This window comes from Clarias gariepinus, chromosome 3 (assembly GCF_024256425.1).
Source record: "Clarias gariepinus isolate MV-2021 ecotype Netherlands chromosome 3, CGAR_prim_01v2, whole genome shotgun sequence".
Taxonomy (NCBI): Eukaryota; Metazoa; Chordata; class Actinopteri; order Siluriformes; family Clariidae; genus Clarias; species Clarias gariepinus.
The window spans coordinates 29,575,945-29,600,953 of NC_071102.1; the positions used below are offsets into that span (position 1 = coordinate 29,575,945).

General features: G+C 36.7%; 2 protein-coding genes across 3 annotated transcripts in view; both read left to right on the forward strand.

Annotated features, from left to right (window-relative positions):
* The first annotated feature begins 3,048 nt into the window (after positions 1-3,048).
* Positions 3,049-16,214, forward strand: eif3eb (eukaryotic translation initiation factor 3, subunit E, b). The gene is given in 9 exon segments (XM_053491455.1): positions 3,049-3,145; positions 6,374-6,498; positions 7,680-7,804; positions 9,001-9,124; positions 10,238-10,339; positions 12,699-12,808; positions 13,301-13,403; positions 16,094-16,122; positions 16,124-16,214. Coding segments are annotated over 9 exon segments (906 nt in total).
* Positions 16,215-18,931: 2,717 nt separating this feature from the next.
* pleca (plectin a) overlaps positions 18,932-25,009 on the forward strand; it is a 123,197-nt gene continuing 117,119 nt past the window's right edge. For both annotated transcript variants that reach the window (XM_053491971.1, XM_053491972.1), the window contains exons 1-2: positions 18,932-19,088; positions 23,210-23,247. In XM_053491971.1, coding sequence (XP_053347946.1) covers positions 18,932-19,088; positions 23,210-23,247 — 195 coding nt within the window. The remainder of the gene's footprint in view (positions 19,089-23,209; positions 23,248-25,009) is intronic.

The window sequence follows — 25,009 nt, forward strand, 5'->3', positions numbered from 1 at the left end:
ATAGGCAGAGTGTGATGGATGTGTACTTTGGAGTTTAAAAATGAGCACAGAAGTATAAAGCGATTATTACTTTTATTCCTTCAGGCTTTTTGGCAGTCAATGATCAGTATAATCAGTATCAATAAAGCAAACCACTCATAAAGACAAGTGTTGTCATTCTAGAGCCCTGGCAGGCAGCACCCACTCACTCCTTTTATTGCCATGTCCTTGTACCTACAACCTTCTCCTGCTCCTTTTTAGAATAAACAAGACCATCTGTCAAAGCTGTTCACTTACAAGTGAGAGAAGCAAATGATATGAAAATGTTCAGATAAAACCACCATGTGTATGATTACAATAGAGATTCATGAGGCTCTTATGTGAGAACAAACGTTTTAGAAAGTACAGTATACAGTAAATTAGTTTAACCCCTTCATACCTGGTGCCTATACTTACTGTAAAGGTCAGTTACAATTATCAATTAATATTAAAGCTATTTAGATTACACTTCTGTTGCTATATATCCAGAATATTACTATATTTTGTTTAAATTTGGTATACAATTTTGTTAATTAGTTAATTGTTAATTAATCAAACTCTCTCTCTCTGTATATATCTCAATTTGAAAGTTATAGAAAATGGAAGGTTGCATTGTGTCTTAATAGTTAGCACTGCTGCCTTCCACCTCCAGGGTTGAGGATTCGAGTCCCGCCTCTGGTTAGTGTGCATGTAGTTTGCATGTTTCCCCATGCTCGGTGGGTTTACTCCCCAGTCCAAAGAAATGCAAATTAGGCTAATTGGCGTTCACAAAATGCCCATGTTGTGTGGATGTGTGTGTGCTCCGTAATGGTATACACTGAATACAGGATAAAGCGGTATAGATGAAGAGAATGCTTGAGAATAGTGCATGCAAAATTCAGGCAGAGCTTGATTCAATTTTGGCTGTTATATTATAGTCCCTCCTTCTCATTTTCCCCTTTGATCTCTCTCTCTCTCTCTCTCTCTCTCTCTCTCACACACACACACACACACACACACAGACACACACATACACAAAACTGTCTCAAAAATATTAAAATCTGCTTAATCTCCTTCATCATCCATGATAAAATGCCATCTTTGCATTTAGCAAATGTAATACATTCTGCATATTCTTTGTCAAATTGACTTAAAAAGAAAAAAAGGAGAGGGATATTTCTGCCATTAAGTCATTTTCGTTCTGTCTGCCTTAATCACTGGAAGAGCAACATCATCATGCAACTAAGAACCATTTACTTTAATTAATTACATCTAATGCACTTAAATTTACTTTAATGGAGGCCGTAAGAGGTGGATGATTTAGACAAGACATAAAAATGAACTTCCTTATATGCCCTTGAAGCAGACAACTACTTAAATTAAGACATTTGGTGAACTTTAAAATGATACATTTGAGATTTTTTTTCATATATACACACACACACACCTTCTCCTTTAGTGGTTTTCCTTATTTCTATAATTTCCAACATTAATAATAAAGACATTCAAACTATGTATGAAAGAACACATATGGACTTTTTTAGTCAAGAAAAAGTGTTAAACAATGAAAAATATGTTTTACATTTTAGATAGTCCAAAGTAGCTACATTTAGCTTGGATGATCGCTTGACACAATCATGGCATTCTCTCATTAGATTCTTTAGGTAGTAACCTGGAATGCTTTTCAATTTACAGACGTCTGGTCATGAGTTAATATCTGCCATTTATTGCTTAATAATGTGCTTTAGACCATCAGTTGTCTTGTGCAGAGGAAGGGTGGATACAAAGTCATTAGCCCTATTAGTATTACTAAAACTAGCATACAAATCCAAATTATGGCAAGCAGCACCACTCCCACCCCCGATAACACGCCCCCCTCTGTTATTTCTGCTGTTAGTAGTTAACAGATTATGGGCCAAACTTCGCTGAGTGATGATGGTAAAATAATTATAAAGGTCTTGACTAAAACAACATACATGAGGAATTACAAAGGAGTTTTCATTTTCTGCAATGGAAATTCAATGTTTAAAGTCTCTTCATACAGTAGGTACTGTACGGAAAGTATTCAGACCCCCTTATTTTTTTATTCTTTGTTATATGCAGCCATTTGCTAAAATCATTTAAGTATTTTTTTCTCATTAATGTACACACAGCACCTTATATTGACAGAAAAACAAAGAAATGTTGACATTTTTACAGATTTATTGAAAAAGAAAAAGTGAAATATTACATGGGCCTAAGAATTCAGACCGTTTGCTCTGTATTAAGTGAAAGCACCCTTTTGATCTCATACAGCCATGAGCCTTTTTGGGAAAGATGCAATGTTTTTCACACCTGGATTTGGGGATCCTCTGCCATTCCTCCTAGCAGATCCTGTCCAGTTCTGTCTGGTTGGATGATAAACATTGGAGGACTCATTGGGTCCTTCTTTACCTCTCTCACCAAGGGTCTTCTCCCCCAATAGCTCATTTTCATTTAAGAATTATAGAGGCCACTGTGCTCTTAGGAACCTTAAGTGCAGAAGATTTTTTTTTGGCCAGATCTGAGCCTTGCCACAATTCTGTCTTTGAGCTCTTCAGGCAGTTACTTTGACCTTATGATTCTCATTTGTTCTGACATGTATTGTGAGTTGTAAGGTCTTATATAGACAGGTGTGTGGCTTTCCTAATCTAGTCCAATCAGTATAATTAAACACAACTGGACTTAAATGAAAGTGTACAGTAGAACCATCTCAAGGATGATCAGTAGAAATGGACAGCACCTAAGTTAAATATAGTGTATAGTATATATCAGTGTCACAGCAAAGGGTCTGAATACTTAATATTACCACGTAATATTTCAGTTTTTCTTTTTTAATAAATCTGCAAAAATTCTGTGTTTTTCAGTCAATATGGGGTGCTGTGTGTACATTAATGAGAAAAAAATTAACTTAAATGATTTTAGCAAATGGCTGCAATATAACAAAAAGTGAAAGATTTAAGGGGGTCTGATACTTTCCGTACCCACTTTATGTTGCTTCATATTCAGTGACTTTTGTTGGAGCTGGGTAACATGTTGGTGAAACCTCATAACGAGAGACATTATCGAAGAAGAATGCATGTACTCTCCGCACGTAATGTGTACAGGAGTACAGACAATGATGATAATGGTGATGATTATTTTACAAATTTTAATTGTGTTTGTCTTTCCTGGGGTCAAATTGAGGCTTATTGTTCAATTTAAAAGGGTATTTAAGTAGTCTACAAATAAATATAAAAGTATCTGACACATAAACTTAAGTAACAATTTTAATTATGATAATTCTCTGGAGGTTTAAATGGCTGGGGCCAAATGGACTCCACAAATAAAAAATTTGAAGAGAACGAGATGGTTAAAAAGTAACGTCCCCCAATACTAATGGCAAGAAACAGTTAATTAAGTAAAATTAAAGTTAGTTAAGTAAAAAGAAAAGACTGATGAAACTGTCTTTCATGAGGCCTGTCCCAGGAAAGACAGACAAAGAGCTACCTTTGCTGCAAAGGATAATTTTATTAAAATAACCAGCCATGAAAACAACGAATTTAAAGCATTTTAGGTTAGAGCCTACAGAAATGCTTCTCAGAGGTCAATCATCAGACATTTCAACATCCAAGAGTGAGGCCTTCATGGTCAAATTGCAGCAAAGAAAGCATTACTTCAGAAGAACAATAAGCAGAGGAGACTGTTTAGTGTAAACACCATGTCTTTGTTAGATACAGAGAGGGTGAATGGATAGTTGTTGAGTGATGGCGTGCTGTATCAGATGACCTGGCATCCACAATTACCTAAACTTAATTCAGATTTTTATGGGATGAGTTGGACTATAGAGTGACTGGGAACTCCTTCAAGAGTTCCCAGTCACTCCTTTTATATATTGTATACAGTTATGTGCATATACACTCACCTAAAGGATTATTAGGAACACCTGTTCAATTTCTCATTAATGCAATTATCTAATCAACCAATCACATGGCAGTTGCTTCAATGCATTTAGGGGTGTGGTCCTGGTCAAGACAATCTCCTGAACTCCAAACTGAATGTCAAAATGGGAAAGAAAGGTGATTTTAGCAATTTTGAGCGTGGCATGGTTGACGAGTATTTCACAATCTGCTCAGTTACTGGGATTTTCACGCACAACCATTTCTAAGGTTTACAAAGAATGGTGTGAACAGGGAAAAACATCCAGTATGCGGCAGTCCTGTGGGCGAAAATGCCTTGTTGATGCTAGAGGTCAGAGGAGAATGGGCCGACTGATTCAAGCTGATAGAAGAGCAACTTTGACTGAAATAAACACTCGTTACAACCGAGGTATGCAGCGAAGCATTTGTGAAGCCACAACACGCACAACCTTGAGGCGGATGGGCTACAACAGCAGAAGACCCCACCGGGTACCACTCATCTCCACTACAAATAGGAAAAAGAGACTACAATTTGCACAAGCTCACCAAAATTGGACAGTTGAAGACTGAACAAATGTTGCCTGGTCTGATGAGTCTCGATTTTTGTTGAGACATTCAAATGGTAGAGTCAGAATTTGGCATAAACAGAGTGAGAACATAGATCCATCATGCCTTGTTACCACTGTGCAGGCTGGTGGTGGTGGTGTAATGGTGTGGGAAAGGTTTTCTTGGCACACTTTAGGCCCCTTAGTGCAAATTGGGCATCGTTTAAATGCCACGTGCTACCGGAGCATTGTTTCTGACCATGTCCATCCCTTTATGATCACCATGTACCCATCCTCTGATGGCTACTTCCAGCAGGATAATGCACCATGTCACAAAGCGAAAGGGGGTCAAACACTGTATTAGTATGGTGTTCCTAATAATTCTTTAGGTGAGTGTATACAGGCTATATACTGTAGGCTATGGACATGTACAGTCAAGTGCAAAAATTGGTACCCCCTCTTTTAACTATTTCTTTAACAGGGCAAAAAAATCATTTGAGCCACCAAATTCAGTACAACAAGACTTTTTATGCGATATTGATTAAATGTTAAATCATATCTTACACACCAAAAAATTTATACAAGTTACCCACAATAACCCAAGTTTAAAAGCTAATAAAAAACAATAATTTTATGTGACATAGGGATCAAACATCCTTCAGCTGAGTGAATTTCTGTTTCCACTAACCATTTCATGCCTTTCATTCCAAAATAACATTTCTGTCTGTTATTTAGGATAAGCTCTATTTATATCAACAACTGCAGTCTCTCTGTGCCTTCAGGTTCAATTGCCTTCATGACAATGTTTCCTTTAGAAAAGCTTGTAGATGCAGCATATATCTTGTGTATCTTCTGCTTTGAATTGTATCGACTGCAGCATTAAATAGCATGATCAAAGACTTGAGGAAAGTTTAGAGAATCAGCAAACCCGAACCCTGTATTGCTTTGAACAGTTCTTTTTTGTTTCCATTTATTCAGACTTAATGTGAACTATCTATCTACAGATGTTAGCTATTCTATTCAGGTCCCTTCAGTATGCCCTAGCAAGTACCTTAAATAAAACTATGTTAACATTTAGTACCATTTAGTACTGTACATTCAGTACTCTTTATTAACTTTTTGTCATCGTTAAGCAAATATTGCAATTTTCGGCCTTCATAAAAAGATCAAAATTAATTGTATCTGCATTACACACTTATATATATAGGCTATATATATATATATATATATATATATATATATATATATATAATATATTATATATAATATAATATATATATATATATATATATATAATATATATATATATATATATATATATATATATATATATATATATATATATCTCATATAATCATATTAAAAAAATTAACAAAACTAAAAATGTAACAACTTAAAGTTAGGCCCACAAACGAGCAGTTTTTCAAAAATAATAATAATAATAGGCGGCACAGTTGCTTAGTGGTTAGCACTGTGGCCTTGCACCTCCAGGATCTGGCATGACCTGCATGTCCTTGGACTGTGGGAAGAAACTGGAGGAAACCCACCAAGCACACGGAGAACATACAAACTCTGTGCACACAGACCAGAGGCAGGAATAGAACGCCGACCCTGGAAGTGCAAGGCCCCCGTCCCCCGCATAATCACTACTTCCCGCTATTTCAGCTAGTGGGATATAACGTGAAGGTGATGAATCCTGGGAAACCGCTGTGAATGTGTAAAAGTATCTCTGTGGTAGCTCGGATGCTACAGCAGCATTTACTTGTTTCATAATGTTAAGTCATTAACTCCCTAATGTACCATGTTAATAAAGAATTGACAAAATAAGCATGGGGAAAAAAAAATCACAATTTGTTTTTAGCTTTGTTTTTACCTAGTCAACCAAACCCACTTATTTTTGTGTGTGTGTGTCAGGTTCCTTCCACAGACTGAAATGCTCTGGGCTTCTTGTGGGGAAACTGGCCTCTGAGAACCTTATGTAGAAATGGGAGGCAACCATGGAGGACCTGACCCACCTCCCTGAGACCATCGACAACAATGTGAGTCTGTAATAGCTTATGACTTTTGATCTTTTTCAGACCAGAGTACTTCATGCTGTTATATGTTACTATTTTAGATACAATATGTCACAGTAGGCTTCCTAATTAATCAAGTTTTTGATTATTTTGTGGATTCTCATTAATTAAACCTAACTGACTAGTAATTATAAACAGGGGCTTTAAGTTCTAATGAGCTGTTTGTTTATGTACTATGCATCAGAATGCATATGTAAAATGTTTTTGCCTTATTTTTATCATTATAAAGATTAACTCTTCAATTAATGCAGAGGCCTTTAAATAATATAATGCCCTTAATATAATGCCTATAAGACTCGTAATATGAAGCTAGGACCTTATAATTTGATAATCAAAAAAGTATACCAGATTATCATGATATATATATATATATTGCAAAATTTAAATGCACCTTTTTTATAATTTAAACCTATTTATCAAGGCCAACAGCAAGAAATTACAGTATATGATTAAAATTATGTGACTAAAAGATCAACATTTATTATCTCAAAAATGTTTAAAAAATAGACAAGTACTTATATGATTGACTAACTGTTAATAGGTATATTACCTTTTAAAAAAAATTGAGGACTTTTGCGAGTGAACAATTTCACAGGTATTACTGTATATGCAATTAATTGTGCAGGACTATATGAAAATATTTTGTTCCTACTTTTAGTTGACCAGCATAAAAATTTTTTATTTAGGATTATTTATTGAAATACTACACTTTTACTAAAGTATTTTGATCTTTTTTTTGTGCAAGCATTAACTTGTAATTTATTGTAGATTTCAATAATATTTAAACATATGTTAATTCTTTTTAAATAAATACTATAAACATTGCTTATGGTTTAATAATGCTGATGCTTGTAGTTAATAATGGTGGTAGAAAAAAGAAGAAATAATATTAACCATTACTGCAATTTCATATATATCGTGCAACCTTATGTTCATTCCCTGCTAACCTGCTTTGTCAGCTGTAATAATGGCTAGAACAGTGTAGTGTAGAGCTCATTAATCCTGTAAATCTGTGGGTTTCAGCGGGATATTAGCTGAGCTCTGTGCTTTATTCTTCTCTCTTACATGTGATTACTTTACAAATGCAGCTGTAATACACAGGTTTTTCACATTCTACTGTGTATGTGTAATGTGTACCGCTGCAGTCAGGGAGTTCTTCTCTCCAGTCCCTGCAGCAGAGGACGTGGCTTATTCACTGGTCTCTGTTTGTTTTCTTTAATCACCCCAAAGGCAGAGACAATATCATCGATCTGTTCCTATACCAGCGTCAGTGAGTCCAGCTACAGCATTATGCTGAGAAACCCTTTCGGTGTAAATGCACAGATCTGAAGTGGGAAAAAAGGCTGTTTAAAAAATGCAGGTGTTTGGGGGTCAGCAGTGCATTTTACCATGGCTAGGTAACAACCTTAGACTTCAGCTCTTCGGGATAATTTAAAGAGTACATCCAGTGACTATTAGTGCTGCTCTTCTGGCTTTGTGCATAATTTGAAAAAATGCAATAGATAAGTGTGTGAGCAGAGATGGGCTAAGTGGAAAAACTTTATACCCTTAGGTCTAGTTACAAAGTGTACATTGGTTCAGTGAAAAGTTGGGCTCACAGCGTGTACCCCATCTATTCATGAAATAATTAGATATTTGGAAATGGAAAAAAATGTCAGATACAGCAAATATAATATTAAACAGTTTACTCAAACTTCTGTTGTGTTGTAGTAATCATATTCTATATTTTATGGAAATTCATAGTATTTATTTACCTTGATATTTAGAAATTCATTGTGTGTACAAATTGTTGTGCTTTAAAAGAGTGTAGTGCATTACAAAAGAATAGAATGTAAAATGTAATACTCTGGTCCAATTTAAAAAAAAATAGTTAGCGCATGCAAAATTGAAAATAATGTTTTTTAAGGCCTTGATCTTTAGGACTGACTGTCCACACAGTTATTTAAAAGTATTCAAATCAGGTTAGGTTCTGTTCAGACTAGCAGCCCAAAACTCATACATCGGCAACCTATTTGCATTGGTTGGATGTGTGGGTACACTGAGGCAAGTGTGTTGTGTGATGCCGGTGACTTAAAACAACAGACAGATTGCAATAATGGCAACATCTCAGCCCTCGGGTCATATGTCTAGTCGTGGTCCATTTCTTGATAGCACATCATAAGCATCTTGCATATTTGCTTTAATGACTGTATTATTATGGGTTTGTCAGCATGAATGGACAAATCACTGGCCATGAACAAGCAGATTAGGTATTCAGACTATTGCAGTAGGTTTTTTATTAACTGTTGCTTTTAAGTGAAGTAGGTTCAGCTGGTTGAACATATACAACCCGAGCTGCACTTTATGTAATATCACTTGTTTCTTTGAAATTGCAGCGAATGGGAGCCTGTGTGTCAGGTATAATTTCAGACAGACTTCTTCAGGTTGATAAGGAAAGCATACAATGCACAAGTTTCTGTACTACAGTGTAGTTTTTATACAGACCATGTGCCCATATATCTTGGGTTACCTAACCACAGCTGTCATCACTAATAAGGATGTAAGGAAGCGCAGACAAGTCCTCAAAGACCTAGTCAAAATTATTCAACAGGTATAATAGCAGAGCCTAAGGTCAATTATTTGTATGCATAGTGCTATTAATCTTATTTTTTATGTAATTTGTTTTGATTCTGGTCATATAAAACTATTTTATATGTTTATCAAAGGCATGGGCTAGCTGGAAAAGAAAAAAGAAACAAAACGATCGACTCCCAATTAATATAGTGCTAAACTCCTACCTTCTCTGTTTTTCTTATTACATGTTTTTTTTTTCTATTTCTCACAATCTTCATGTTCATTGGATCACTGTATTTTTTTTTTTGTCTGTGCATGCTCATCCAGAGTATATTCAAGTTCTATGAATTATTTTCTCCCTTGTTCTCTCATTAGAAAGAAAGTCAATAAGATTTAATTAAACTGGCCATTATAGTTTAATGACTTCTGTGTTATATTGACACACCACAATATTAAGGTTGTAGCTGTATATTATAATTTAATGAATAATTGTTATCACATAAATATCAAGGGAAATTTACTGAAAAAGTACTTTTTCTGTGTTTTACTTGTACAATACTAGTCAAAAGACCACTTTTTCATGGTCTTTCCTGATTTTTATTTCTTTCTACATCATAAAACAAAAAATTCTCCTCTTCAGCAAAGGGAAGTTTTGGTCTTTCTTTTCTGGGATGGTCTTCATAAAACACAGTTACATTATGGTGCTTGGTGGGATGTGTTATTTCCTATTTTTTTCAGTATTGTTCTAGAATGTAGAAAATAAATCACCAAAACAAAAAACAAAAAAAAAGGTTAAATTAGACCGTGTGTTCAAACTTTTGACTGGTTCTGTATAGTTACCCAAAAGTAAAACTTCGGAAACTAAGGTTGTGCAAATAGGGCTTCTGACCATATAATATATATTAATTAAAGATTAATAATATTAAAAAGCCACAGACACACTAAGTACAGATATATTTTATTAAATAATCCATGAATCCATGTGTAATCCATGATTTCTAGTGCTTGCTCCATCTCCTGCTTGTTTAAAATTCAGTTATGATTGAAAGTAACTCCTGGTGAGCAGCCTGCTTCCATTCCTGAATAGGTGATGCCTGCTGTCACATTAGTGGAGGGATAATGCTAAGTTCTTTTCCCTGTCTTGCCCCAGGAGTCTTACACATACAAGGATCTCATCACAGAGTTTGTGGAATGCCTGTATGTTAACTTTGACTTTGACAGCACTCAGAAGAAACTTAGGTAGTGCCTGTTGGCAAGGATCACTTCCGTGTGTGTGTGTGTGTGTGTGTGTGTGTGTGTGTGTGTGTGTGTGTGTGTGTGTGTGTGTCTGTCTTTCTCTCTGTCTGTCTGTCTGTGACATCCTGAAAGCTATTCACCTGCCTAGTGATACTGTTTCCAGGGAAGACATCATATATCTCATTTAGACTTTATCATACCCTAACTTTTGGCTCAGACTATATCCCAGGCCGAAGCCACAGCTTATCTGAAAACAGTTGGAGAGACGGATATTTGTTCTCCAACTGGGTGGGATATGAACTGGGTCAACTAGTCAATGGTGGATGATATTGAATCAATCCATTTATTTAGCTGTTTTAGCTAGATAACTCATCATATCTGGCTCGTGGACAGTATGGCAGTATGATTAGGTTTCATGTGTTTTTGCAAACTATTAAGTTAGACTAGAGAAAGGTATGAAGAAATGGATCTTCTGTTTGCAACTGTAGTTTCATCTAACATGCCAATTCCCGGCTTTAATACAGTACCTGTTGGTAAGTGCGTTTGTAAAGGGTTCGTTATACACCTCATAACATCTCTGTAATCATCCGACACTTTTATCCTTAGAGTCACAAATATTTGGACACATCCAGGCCGCATTCTCCCATATAAGATATATATAGTAGCAGTTTTTAATCTTGTGACATAAGGGGGCTGCAGACTAATCACTAACTTCTTGTGCGAATTATGAAATGCACATTGCAGCTATTTTAGTCTAAGCATAATTAATGTTTCTTAGAGTGATCCTTTCCTTTTGTACAGAGTAGAACCAAGAGTGTGCCAAAAAAATGACGAAAAACCAATTCTGTTAATCAGTGTTCATCATGAAGGGAAGACTAATGAGTTACTGAAGGCAGGCTCATTTTTGCCACATTTTCTTTTCTAGATTTGTGGACGACTCCAGCAAAGGGGTCTGATTAAAAGAGGACAATTAGACTTCGTTAGTCTGATTGTACAACACAAATGCCAGCATTTGTTAACATTCCCTTTCATTGTTCTGCATGCAGATTAATCATGTAGCTCACAGGATCTGAGCTGAGAAACAATGTGGTGTGTAACACTTACATAATTTGATTTGTGATCACTGCACTCTGCAAATCTTTATCACATTTCAACAGTGCACAGGATTCAGTTTTTCCTTTTTTGCTGCCGAATGTACACAAATAATGAGTCAGTTTTCCCTACTGTAAATTACTGTAGGTAGCAAACCATGATACATTTAAATCTTAAAGAATTTATATGAAGATATTTATAGTGCCCTTGTTGGGGATGTTTCTACAAGGCATGTTCAAGTCAAAGTGGAACTTTTGATTGTGCAAAATAGTAAGAACAAGGTATGTGAGTAAAAACTACCGTTATTTCTCGATATACAGTAATCCCCTGCTACACTAATGTACTGTAACTTATCCTAGCGTTTTACTAGTGCTTGGATACCATCAATGTAGAAATTTTTCTCAGTACGCCCATGCCATCATCTGAAACGCTGCCGTCCCAGGAACTCCTTTAACGACACAAACATGTGGAAATGGCTGGGTGTGAGGTCAGGACTGTATGGGGGATGTGGAAATAACTTCCAGCAGAGTTCCTGTAATGTGCAAGTAGTGTTGGTGCATGATTGTGTGTACAGTTACTACACACAGATGCATCTCTTTTACAAGTTAGTGACAAATTATCAGTACTTTTCAAGAATCAAGAGTTCCACTCACTTAATGTTCACTGGCAGTGGGCTCCAAGCCATAGTCGTTCACAGATGCTCAAATGTTTTACAGTGGTTAAGAGTCTCATCACTGTACTGTGCTTGAAGAAATTTAATCACGAGTCATAATTTGACTTGAACTCTCATCACAGCATTAAGTGAAGTAAGGAATAAATTATTTATCTTAATACATGATAAGTTTTATTTAATTAACCTGGTCTTTAAATTTAAGGTTACATTATTAAACTGTTAAAAAGTTTTTTAATATATAAGTGGAAAAATGTGTTAAACGTGTCTCACACACCTATACAGTACAGTGTGTATTAAAAGGTCACTCGCTTCAGGTTTCGTGCTTGAATTTATGGAAACGTTTATTACGGAAAGTGGCTGCAAAATCGCAAATACAGTTAAGGTTAAAATATGTTTTCATTTTCTAGCATCTGCATGCATTTCACTGGACAAAATGTTTTATTAAAAAATAGCAATTGTGTTAATTGAGGTTAAGGTATTACTGTATGTATGCATGTTCTCTCTAATCGATTTTATTTTTTTACATTTTTTGCATGATGTCTGCTCCCTGTTGCAACCTTGTACTTGTGTGCTCATAGATAATGTGTTGTATATTTGGATGTGTTTTTAGGTACTAGTGAATGACTTCTTCCTGGTGGCTTGTCTGGAGGATTTTATTGAGAATGCTCGCCTATTTATCTTTGAGACATTTTGTCGGATCCATCAGAGCATCAGCATCAGGTACCAGCTATAAAGTGAAGTACACTAATCCTCTTAGCGCTGTAAATCGAGGTTAGCTTGGTGTGAATGTGCACACTGCTGCCAAGATCATCAGGATTTCAGCCAAACCCTTGGGAGAGCGGATACAAATCACAGCAGGGTGTATTTTGGGAGCATCAAAGATTGAGGCAGAACAAAAAGAAGGTTACACGATTCTTCTTGATATGCATGTAGAGGTATGAATGCAATTTTTGTACATTCCTGTTTTGTTCTCTCAAGTCATCGTTATGACTGTAGTCTTTATTTATATGCTTAGTTATAATAGTGTGATGGAGATGACTTAATAGATGTTCCTGAGAGACGTGGTTTAATGAGCCTAGTGATCAGAGTGGAAATGAAAAGTATGGATTTGGCTTGAAATGGTTTGGTAATATTTCTGATTTTATATTTTTACTGTTATCCTTTCCTCTCTTTTCTCTCCTCTTGTGCTCTGCTCTACCACCCCATCTGTAGCATGTTGGCAGATAAGCTGAACATGACCTCCGAGGAAGCTGAGCGATGGATAGTAAACCTAATTCGCAACGCCAGGCTGGACACAAAAATCGACTCCTAACTGGTGAGGAAGTCCAGAGACCTGCTGCTTCATCTTCCATTAGTTCAGTCTGCCTGCACTGTGCAGTCCAGTGAGACCAATAAATAGATTTTATCAGCAGCTTTTATTCTCTTATGCCTCTTCTGGGAAGCATCATGTGTGATTAGAAATTGTTAGTGATGGGTAGAGAAAGTACACATCAGTAAAGTCTTTAGGCACATCTGCTAAAATTAAAGCAACTTTTGGAAGACCAAAAAAAAATGCATTTTTCACATTTTTGTATTTCCAATAATAAAAAATATGCCTGAATTAAATAGACTGAAGGAACAAATTCTTAATTTGTTTTCATGTTTTTCTCCTCAAAATAAACTGGCCAAGCCAAAAAAAAAAAAAGTTGCCATTAAGCAAAGAAAATAACTAAGGAGATTTGAATACTAGAACTGCGTTAACACACTTTCAAAACCTAGAAGGATTGTGCTAAACTGTCAACTTAGTGAAAAAAAATGTGCTCAGAAAAAAAGCATACAGTAAATGAAGATAAACACTTAAACAGTAAAAAACATATTTACAGTATGTTAAATAGTAAAAGTAAGAGCATTTCCATACGCACACAATTTAACAAGAATAGGATTGGGACTAAACAGCTGTGTAAACCACTTGTGAGTGAGACCAAACAGAAAAAAAAAGTCTTCAGTTTGCCAGGATGATTATTAATATGTGGACCTTTCCATTTTTTAATAGTCTTGCATTTTGTCAGGTTTCAGGCTTGAAGGTGTGGATTTGTCTTGGATGAAAGCCTTTCAGTCATGGCCATACGCTCTGGTGTGGTCTGCGCCTTGGTGGTTCCTGAATTGTTTCTGACCATCCATTCCAGTTTCCCCTCCGCTGAGGGTGACAGATTTTTTTTAAAACTAGTCTTGGAATAGAAAAATAGCTTTAAAAGTGTCACCTAAGGCTAGCATACTCTTTCCTAGATAATGTTAGTTTTTGATAACAGTGCTCAGTCACTTACCATATGTTAAAATGTACACCACAAGAAGGTGCACTTGCAGTTAAATATTTAAAAGAAGGTATTAACATCCTGAAGAAATTGCTAAGCAGATTTGACCTTGTAATGCTGTGCATAGTTGTGCGAGCAGTGTTGCTAGATTGGGATTGGGGATTGGATTGTCTTGAGCTGGTGATAGTTGAGCTACAGGATCAGTTCTAGCACTTTTTTTTGGCCTCCATTTATTTCATTTTAGAAAACCATGGGCTGGTTGTCAGCACTGAATAAACATTGTTTTTTTATTGTGGCATCCCTGGTGAGCACAAAGCAAGAGAGCGTGAGTGCGAGTTAGAGTGAGCAAAAAAAAAAAAAAAATGTTTTCGCTTAAGGATACCCAATACAAATAATCCTGTGGTAGTAAACCTAATTCAGTGGTAAAACCTGCTATTAATCCACACTTTGCATGTGTGCCATGGGGAGTGCTCAATATGATCTGTTGCATTATTAGTCTTTACTGTATTTATTAATCTTTGTTTAAACTGGGTTTCATTTATTAATTTTAATGGTCTTTTTTTTTAGGGGACAAACCAAGTGCATATTTGATATTTGATTAAATGTCCCTTTATAAGAGGCTTTTAACAACCATCAGGTTTCTGATAGAATTCTTGTTGGATATTTGACCACTATTTGTTTGACAAAATTAGAAATAGTAGTGTCTAAGTATTTGTTTTTGGTGTCAGGTCACAGACATGATGTTTGAATAGGGTTGAGGCTCTGTAATCCTAACATTGACCTGCTTGATCCATTCTACAACCAGTTTTAATGTGTGTTTGTGCCACTGTCTTGTTTAAATGCTCAATTTTGTTTAGGTTTTAGCTGTCTCTCTAATGGTTTAAGATAGTCCCGCTTCTTCATTATTCCATCCACTCTGTGACCTGCACCAGTCCCACGGACAGTAAAATAAAGTATGATGGTACCACCACCTTGCTTAACAGTTGGTGCAGTGTCCCTGAAGTTGAATGCCTCACCTATTGCTGGTTTAAACATTCTTCCAGATGTTTTCTTTGTTTTTGTGGTCAGGTGCAATCTTTAATCCAGCTTAAAGGTGTGGATTTTTCTTGGATGAAAGTCTTTTAGCCCATAACCATGGCCATAAGTCCTGGTGTGGTATGTGCCTTTGTGGTTATTGGATTTTTTTTTGACCATCTGAACCAGTTTCCTCTCATCTGAGGGTAACAGTTTTGTCTAACTGATCTTGGAATAGAAACATAGCTTTAAAAGTGGCTCAAATGGCTATCGTTTTCTTTCCCAGATCTGAACTGAGTGTTGGTCAGTCCAATGCGTGATGTCAAACAAAACCCTTTTTTTGTTGGCACAGAAAACCTACCAGCTGTAGTCAGTCATCATGAATAACACGAAGCTTGGAGACCTTGGCCTTGGCAAATTTAAATATTTTAGGACTTGCAGTACCACTGAATAAATAATGTGTGTTTAAATTAAATAGGATTAAATGTAATATAATGTTAATGCTGTGTTGATTTCAGAAAAAACTATGTATGCTGTAAAAAAAAGTCTTGCCCAGAAAAAATAAATGTTCAAAGAAATCATTGTAAGCCCAAATAGTGTCAAGACGTTCATGTTCATGATGAGCGTATTTAAACCTCTGTCTGCAGCTATACAGTACATTATCTAATACATCCACTATTTTGTGCTTTTGACCTTGCAGGGTCATGTGGTGATGGGAAAGAATGATGTGTAAGAAGACCAAGAGCCTCTCTTTCTGCAGTCAGATGTTTGAAAGAAGAAGCTCAGCCAGAGCATCAAAACGAGATGCAAAATATAACTGAATGTTACATAAAATAAGAAAAGGTTGTGTCCTGTTATGTTCTTAAGTTTTCTTATCTGGAAGGAACCAATATGTACATTTTCTTTACAGACACCAAACTGAGCTGCTCAGGATACCAGCTTCTATTAGACTAGCAGGACATTACCACCCCCATAGCACTCATTCAAGTGATAACACCCAGCTTTTTAACTTTTTTTTTAATTTTTTTATTCTATTTCAGATTTTTTTTATCCTTCTTTTTAAATGTATTCTAGCAGCTACAACACTGTTGCCTCAGTTCACTGCAAGTCAGTATTGATGATGTAAAATAAACCAAATGTTACTTAATGATTTCCTTGGGTGTGACCAGTTAATTTACTGAAGTGCAGACAAGCAACATTTGGTGACTAAAAATGAATGACACAATTTTTTCTTATGGAAGTAATAAGGATTAATAATCCAACTGAATTAAACATAACATAACAGTATGCAATTAATGATTCTTCTTAAATCTCAATTGTCTAAAGAGTTTAAATGGCTTAGAATTTTTGTATATACATTTAGTTTTTTTTGTTTTATTATTTGATATTCAGTTACCTGGAAAAGGTTGTGGTTATTAAAAGCAGACTGTATCTGAAGAAGGAATAGGTGATTATGCTACTCAGCTACTCTGTTAATTTATGTTGTAAGTTTATGTTGCATGTAGCACCTTGGTCCTGAAGGAACGTTGTTTCGTTTCACTGTGTACTAACTGTATATGGTTGAAGTGACAAAAAAGCCCACTTGTACTGTTTGAACTTAAAAAAAAAAAAACTCAGGATAGCTCCAGAGTTGTTAAGTACCAATGCTGCTGGTCAAAATTCATAGCTCATTAAGGCACAGTTTCTGTAAAAGATATCTTCTGACTCAGCAAGAGCTTCAGAAAGCTGCCTAATACAAGGTGGTATCAAAAAGTTTCAAGACTAGTTTTGTACCTTGCCAACACATACAAGGCGGCACACACAGGCAGGGGGAGCACCGACCTTCATAAATCAATGCCAGTGCCAAGACATTGTCATGAGAGCTGTGCAATTGGTGCTATTATCACCATGTCCACAACATTGCTGCCATTGTCGATGTGCCATACAGAGCAGTCCAGGCAATGATTTGAAAATGTTCCGTGTTGCTACAGGTTTGTCCCCATGCTGCTGACTCAGGAGTGAACATCGTGTCAAAGTCTGCCAAGAACTCTGTAAGCCCCCCTGTGGTTAAAAAAAAAGTTGGGTGTATGGGTACGACCTCGAGATGAAGCAACAGTCTCTTCACAGTAGAAGAGCCCATCATCTCCACGACCGGAAAAGGCTGGGCAGATCTGCTCAACCAAGTGCATTCTTACAGTCTTTTTCGACATTTGTCCCCAGAGCCTAGTAGAATCAGTACTAATTCTGCTCCCAGGTTTAAAAGAGTCTGAAGAAGGACATGTTGCGCATGTCTTTAAACTGTTTAATACCCCTCTCATGGAAACTGAACTGAACTATATAATTTGTCAGTGATGGTGTGCGTAAAATGTACAGTATGTCCACTAGATGGCGGCAGTGAACAACTTTTTCTCGTATTAAATTATATTTGGATTTTCTTAGCACATTTTTTATTGATTACCTTGAACACATTGGATGCTGGGGGGTGGGGGGGAATATTCTATTGACACCGGGGAATAAAATATTTGAGTGGCCACGACTTACTAATGCATGGGAACAAGATAATATGCTGTGGCCACAACTTACTAAGGTGTGGGAAATGGTATAATGCATGGCCACGAAATACTTGTAGCTATGACTTAAGAAGGAGTGGTAATGAGAATATTTTTTGTTTGAATAGGGATAAATGCTATGAGGTTATTAAGTTTTGGCCACAATATAATATCTCATGGTCACGTATTATACTATTTTCTTGCCACACCTTAGTAAGACATTATCCCCATATTTAGTTGGTTGTTCTCTCGCCTTAGTAAGTCGTGGTCACGGGATATATCCCCCCGCCCCCCTTCCTCCCCCGGTGTTACAGAGTCGCTCAATAGCTTGAAGTTGTTGACGCTTTTAATTTCTCTGCTAAGGTGTTAGTGTACCCGCAGGACTGGTATGCGGAAGAACATGTTTACAGATTCAACCTTTTATACATTTGAATGCAATTGTCCTGTCCTAATCTGATATTCAATACCACATTATGAATTATGATGTATATGGATTATCTTGTCACGAAACAAACAGATATCCACCAGCTGCTTCTTTGTGTCTGCTGTATAATATCTCATTTGTGAACTTAATTGCATTAAACATTCCAGTTACGCCTACTTCTAAAGAAGAACCATCTTTCTGCAGGAGCTTTTCTAAAGCGCTGCGCTGTTGAGTTTTGGTTCGGCTTAAAGCGCCTCGAGTGCATTTCTGAGCAATGTCCCTTACAATTAGCAGACAGGTTTGTGAGACCGATTAGAAAGGGGGGAAAAGAGAGGGTGTGTTTGTTTAAGTGTGTGTGTGTGTGTGTGTGTGTGTTTGAGAGAAAGAGATGAATCTTCGTCTCCAGCCCGCGCGCTCCTCCTGAGCCGGGGAACGGAACGCACGTGCCTGCGCGCGCTCACTCTCCCAGCAGAGCTGACGTGGGCTGTGGGCTCGATCTCACACAGCTGTTGCGCATCTGGTTCTGCCGCTGTTCCACTGATCAGCAGCGTCATACAAGGACAAGACAGAGTTGAGCTACTCGAGAATGGATGCGTTACACGATTGGGTTCTAACGTACCCGGCTCCGGCCCGCCTGGTCTGGGTTCTGGCTCTGGTTCTGGCAACTCTGCTGGTCTGGAGTCTGTTCTTCTGCTGCTGGGAGACTCGCAACTCTGTGTCTCCTTTGGAGAGATACCTCTCAGGTAAGACCTGCTTTGATTCGTGCATCTGAAATCAGCTTTCTTTCTTTAAAGGACATTTTAATCAACTCATACAGTAGCTTCTTTAGTCCCTCGGCCTGTCCGCACCCAGAGGACAACTGACTCATAGACAGTGATACTGTTAAAAAAAAAAAAAGGAAAGAAAAGGAGAAGAAGGCATAATATAAGCTACTGCAAAAATAACGCCGAGTGGGAAGGGTTTCCTTTTCCATTCATTCAAAGTTGTGCTGGTTTCCATGGTAATGTTTTCCATTTTCCGTAAAGAGCGGCTTTTTTATAGGCCTGGGCTGCAGAATGCGGTCAGCTCCGTGCAGACTGTTTATGTGTCCTGTCATTTTTTTTTGGTGCTGACATTTCAGGAGGCGTTCTTTAAACTTCTAAAACACACAGTGCCCACTCCGTCATTACAGGGTTTAAAAACTCTTTTGCTGACACGATTTTTAAAACCCCTAAAAAGAAAAAATCCACCCAAAACCAATTTGGACATCGCAATTTCCAGTCAATATTTGATCTCCCATGGTGCAAAAAAAAAAAAATCAGTCTACTTCATAGCTGACTTTTTCTTAGGTTTAAACTTCTTTCATGAACATGTTGGTTTTACCTTGGCTACCGGTCATTTGCTGATGGATATGATATAATTTAAAGTTCAGCCTTTATTCATCACCTACAGTATATATTACTGCACAGTGAAATTCTTTATTCTTTGTATATCCCACCTTTGTTACTAAGCTGGGTTCAGAGCGTAGGGTCAACCATTTTTACAACACCCCTGGAGCAGACAGAAGTTAGGGGCCTTGTTTAAGAACCCAACCGCAGAAACCTAGCAGAGCTGGGGTTCAAATCGCGACTTACTGTATCAGTAACTTAGAGCCTTATCACACTTACTGTATCACCACTACCCATACCCAGGTTTAGCCCCTAAATCAGAGTAGAAGATCCTCTACCTAGGTTACATAGATTTAGGTAAATACTGTATATAACTAGATTTTTTATGCCTAACTGCATTGCATTCTGTAACTGTGATTTCAACATTTATTTGTTAGTGGTACTATGTAAATGATTAATTTTTAATTAATATTACATTAAATATCATTGGTAGTTTGTGAGTGAAAAAATAGGCGTGTGCTCTTTTGTTATGCAGACAGACACATACATTTTGGAACTTTTAGAATTTTTGGGGGGGCATTTGGCCTTCATTTTAACAATGCCACACTTTTAAGATGTGGCATTAACAATTCAGTAATTACAGCCATTTTCATAAACACTCCCATTTTCTGAAGCTAGTAAATAATAGAACTTAGCAGTTGCATGGTCAGGTTTGGGCTGTACCTTCGTTATTTCATGACTAAGCAAGCAGATAAAAGACCTGGAGGTGGTTCTGAGAGTTACATTTGCTTTTGGTAGCCGATCACTTGAACTCTCAAGTCCCTATGTTTAGTAGATATTATCCTGAATCATCTTTAAAAAGAAGAAATTACCTGGCAAGCTCTACAACACCATAAGACCTGGCAGACCAAGTCCATAGAGCATGCTTTTTTACTTGTAGAAGACAATGAGACAAACTGGGTATGTGTCCATAGTGAAGAAGAACACTTTTCACAACATCTAGCCCTGTACAGTAGGCGTGTCACAGTCAAAATCACGGGATGGTTTTATAAAATAAATACAGACATTTCACAACAAGGTGCACACCACTGGTAATGTTAAAGTACAGATTACACTTTGCCAGAAAACTTTTCAAGATCATTTGGACTGATAAAATCCAAATTAACTTGAAGAAACAGGCCATGATCCAAACCATATAACATCATCTGTCAAACATGTTGGAGGCAGTGACTGCCAGTGGAACCAGGACACTAGCAATTATTGATGACCTGACTGCTGATAAAAATTAACAGGATGTTACTGAAGTGAATAGCACTATATACTCGGCTCAGATTCAGCCAAATGCTGCAAAACTGATAAAAAGCTGCTTCAAACTGCAGATGGATAATGACCCAAAACTTACATTGAAAGCTTTCCGATATCCGAAAAATGTAATATTTTTCCCTGTCCAAGTCCATAGAGCATGCTTTTTACTTACTGAAGATAAGACAGAAGATAGAAAGACCCACAAACAGGCAGCTGGCAGCTGCAGGAAAACTGGCAAAGCATCTGAAGGCAGAAAGCTTAGCATATGTCCATGGGTTCTAGACTAAAGACTAAGACATCGACTGCAAAGGATTTTCATTTAAGTACTTAAGGCAATTCTTATGTTTGTAATTAATAGTTTTGATTGCTCCCTTATTTTTAAGACCACCAAAATGGTGCCAATTTTTTTTTCATATTTTATTGGCCTGACTGTATATAACTCATTGCTTATGCTGGAGATCATTTTGATTCTACAGAACACCATTGTACCAGTGCTGGTAATGTACATTTGTGATGTTAGAGCAGTAAATAATAAAAAAAATATGGCACCAACCAACAAAATCACCTAAATCATGAAGAATGGCATCATAGATATTTCAGTACTGTACTGTGTTTCAGGGTGGAGTTGTCTTCACAAGTTTCTAGTCCAGATCGGATGTAATAATGCATAAAGGGAATCAAACAAAAGCGTTATTATTTGTTTTTAATTAATGCAACTTGAAATAAAATTCCTGAAATGGCTTCCAGCAAATGTATTGTAAGAATCTGATTATTAATGAAGAATAAGTGGAATTATGGGAAGTCTGCTTGCTCATTAAGAGCAACATGGAGATAATGCACTCATTTAACCATTTTATTAATTTAAATAGGTATCTTTTATGTAAAGTAAACATTTACATGTGAATACACCGAGAATTAAAAGATGTTCAATGAGTGTTTAAATCCATTTAAAGAACATTTATTTCACTTTAACACTTTTAACAATGGGAACTGTTGCAAAGCAGCTTTATAGAATAAAAACAAATTATTAAAACAATTATGCAGTTCCATGATCATTTCACCCTAGTGCAGCTCTTTAAGCAGGATATAGTTCATCCCATAAGATCCTAATGTTATGGACTAAATCCTAGATTCTAAGATAACGATCCTAATGTTATGGGCTAAAGCTTCATAACATTACTTCATATATTTACCAGGCACTTCATTGGATAGACCTTACTAGTACTGGGTAACCCCTTTTTGCCTTTTAAATTGCCTCAATTCTGGGGCTGGAAACTTTCCTTAAAGGTCTTGGTCTATAATGGTCAGCAACAATGCCTAGGTAGGCTGCGACATTTGAACCCTGGTACCTCATTTGGTACCTCAAGTGTCGCCAAGAATATCTCCCTCACATCATTACACCATCCTGACCTGTTGATTTAAGGCAGGATGGATATATCCTTTCATCTTGTTTATGCCAAATTATGACCCTACCATCTAAATTTCGCAGCAGAAATCAAGGCTCATTCCTGTTTTTGCTAACCCAATGTGTCTTTTGCTGCTATACTGTATTCCATCTCCTTTAAGGTTCTGTGCATTCAAAAATGCTCTTTAGGGTACCTCAGTTGTAACCGGTCTTGCCATTCTTCTCTGACCTCTGGCATCAACAAGACATTTTGACCCAGAGAATTGCATGAAAATCCCAGTTGATCATCAGTTTCGGAAATACTCAGACCTGTCTGTCTGGATACAACAACCGTGCCACGTTCAAAGTCAACTGTATAGTATACCACATCCTCATTCTCGGTTTGAACTTCAGCTGATCGTCTTGACCATATCTACATGCCTAAATGCATTGAGTTGCTGATCTGATTGGCTGAGTAAATATCTGGCCAGTGAGTGCAGGGCAACAATACGCAACAGGCTTTCCCATGCAGAGTATGAATGATGAATGTTCTCAGACAGATCTGGGCTGTTGCTAAATGTCAGGAAGGACCCTGAGGTCTTTCCTCAAGCTGTACTAAAACAATGCTGATCTCAGCAGCCTTCCTTGTTTACCTTTGTGCTGTGGTTGTATACCTTTCCCTTATTAATGTTGTGTTCTCTTCTCTTCTTTACATTCAGGCAATTATAAGATGTGTATTTTATGTATATAAAAGATGAACATTTGTATATTTTTGGGGGGTTATTTAAATTTCTTTCTCTGTTTCCAGCCATGAAGAAAAATTCTAAGACAAAGCATCAAAATCAGGTAACTCAAAATCACAACTTTAAACAGATAATTTCAATCATTTTCCCCTATTTTTTATTTTAATGAGTGGTGGTACAGTATTTAAAACATTTATTGAGCCTTGCTGTACAGTACATGAAGTCCAGTCTTCCACTTCACGATAGATCGCAGACTCTAGAGGCCAGTAATGAGCCAGTGAATCAGTAAACCTCCATACTGTTTGCATCCAAAGACTACCAAAATAAATATTGCAAATGGTTAAGTGCAGTACAGAAAGTTTAGACAAAAGTCCTTCATCAGCTGTGTATATATGCATGCATTATTTAATTGACTATATTATTTTAATTTACGGTAAGGCTTACAAGCACAGAACACATTGATGCATACTTTAACTTTTTTATTAGAAGTTTTCATATCCCTGCCAGAATCTGTGGGGTGTTTATCCTTTATTAGAGGCATATTAGTGATCATATAAAATGCATTTCCTTTATTTAGTAACAGTGAACAGAATAAGTCACCACAGAAATGATCATTTATTGTATGCATGCCAATGAATGAAATCACACAAATGAGTCCTGTTAAGGCATACTTTTACATGCATTTGTATTTTTCTGGCCTGTTAATATTCATTCAAGGATATTGAGATCATGATGAAAGTTAAGAACCTGACCTGACCTGATCTTGTTTGACTGTAAACCGCGTGTGTGTAAATGTTCAGAGCGTTTCTTAGTTATTGAGGAAATGCTATGCATTTAGTCTATGCATGCAATACATTTTATGAATATTAAAATATGTTATAAGTTTGAAAAATTGAATAAATCTGACAAATATTATCAAAAATATTATCAAAAATATTAATGCATCAAAGCATACTATTTTAAAAAAACTTATTTTAAAATATAGACTTCTGAAACAAAGTGGGTGGTTGTTTCTGACTGTACTGCTATAGTAGCCAGGAAAAGCTAAATTTTTTATGCTCCTTCCATAAAACTGCCTGCTTGCAATATAGCAAACAACATTTAGAGTAACCTCAGGGATTCTGGAATAGATTAGAAGTGTTCAAGTCAAACTGGGACGTTTTTTTGAAGAATAAAAGAACACAGTTATAAGAGGGGAAAATTTTTATTTCCGAATATAATCCCCTGCTACAGTAATGCATTTATCCCAATGTTGTACTGGTGCTTGGATAACATCAAGGTAAAAAGTTTTCTCAGTGTATAAAAGCCATGACCAGACTGTCTACTTCACATCTGAAAAGCTGCCCTTTTCCCACAGACAGAGGTGTCTCTTTTGCAGACTGGTGACAATTTATTGTCTATTTTTTTCACGGATCAGGCATTCCACTTGCTCAATTGTTCACAGGAATGATTAGAATTGGCTCCCAGCCATTTCCTGGGCTGTACATCCAAGATCATCCTTCATAGATGTACAGCCACTCAAAGCTGGATGTACAGCCTCGGACTGCTTCGGATATGTTTGCTCTAAAACCTGTGTTTTATCTCGTAGAAGCACTACGTATTACTGTTTGTTAAATAACGCCACAGTTTCAGAACATACGAGACAAACTGTTTTTAATCGTCTCCCAGAAAAAATTAACATAGTACATTAATCTGTACATTCATCCATTTGCTCTCTTTTTTTTTTTCCCCATGCTGCGCCAAGCTTTCGTTTGTGTTTCGTGAGGACTTTGGGCGCATTAACCTCTATGAACTATCGCGTTGATTGTCTCTGTTAAGTGATGCATAGCCACACCAACCTCCTTTCTACTCAACATTTATGGCAC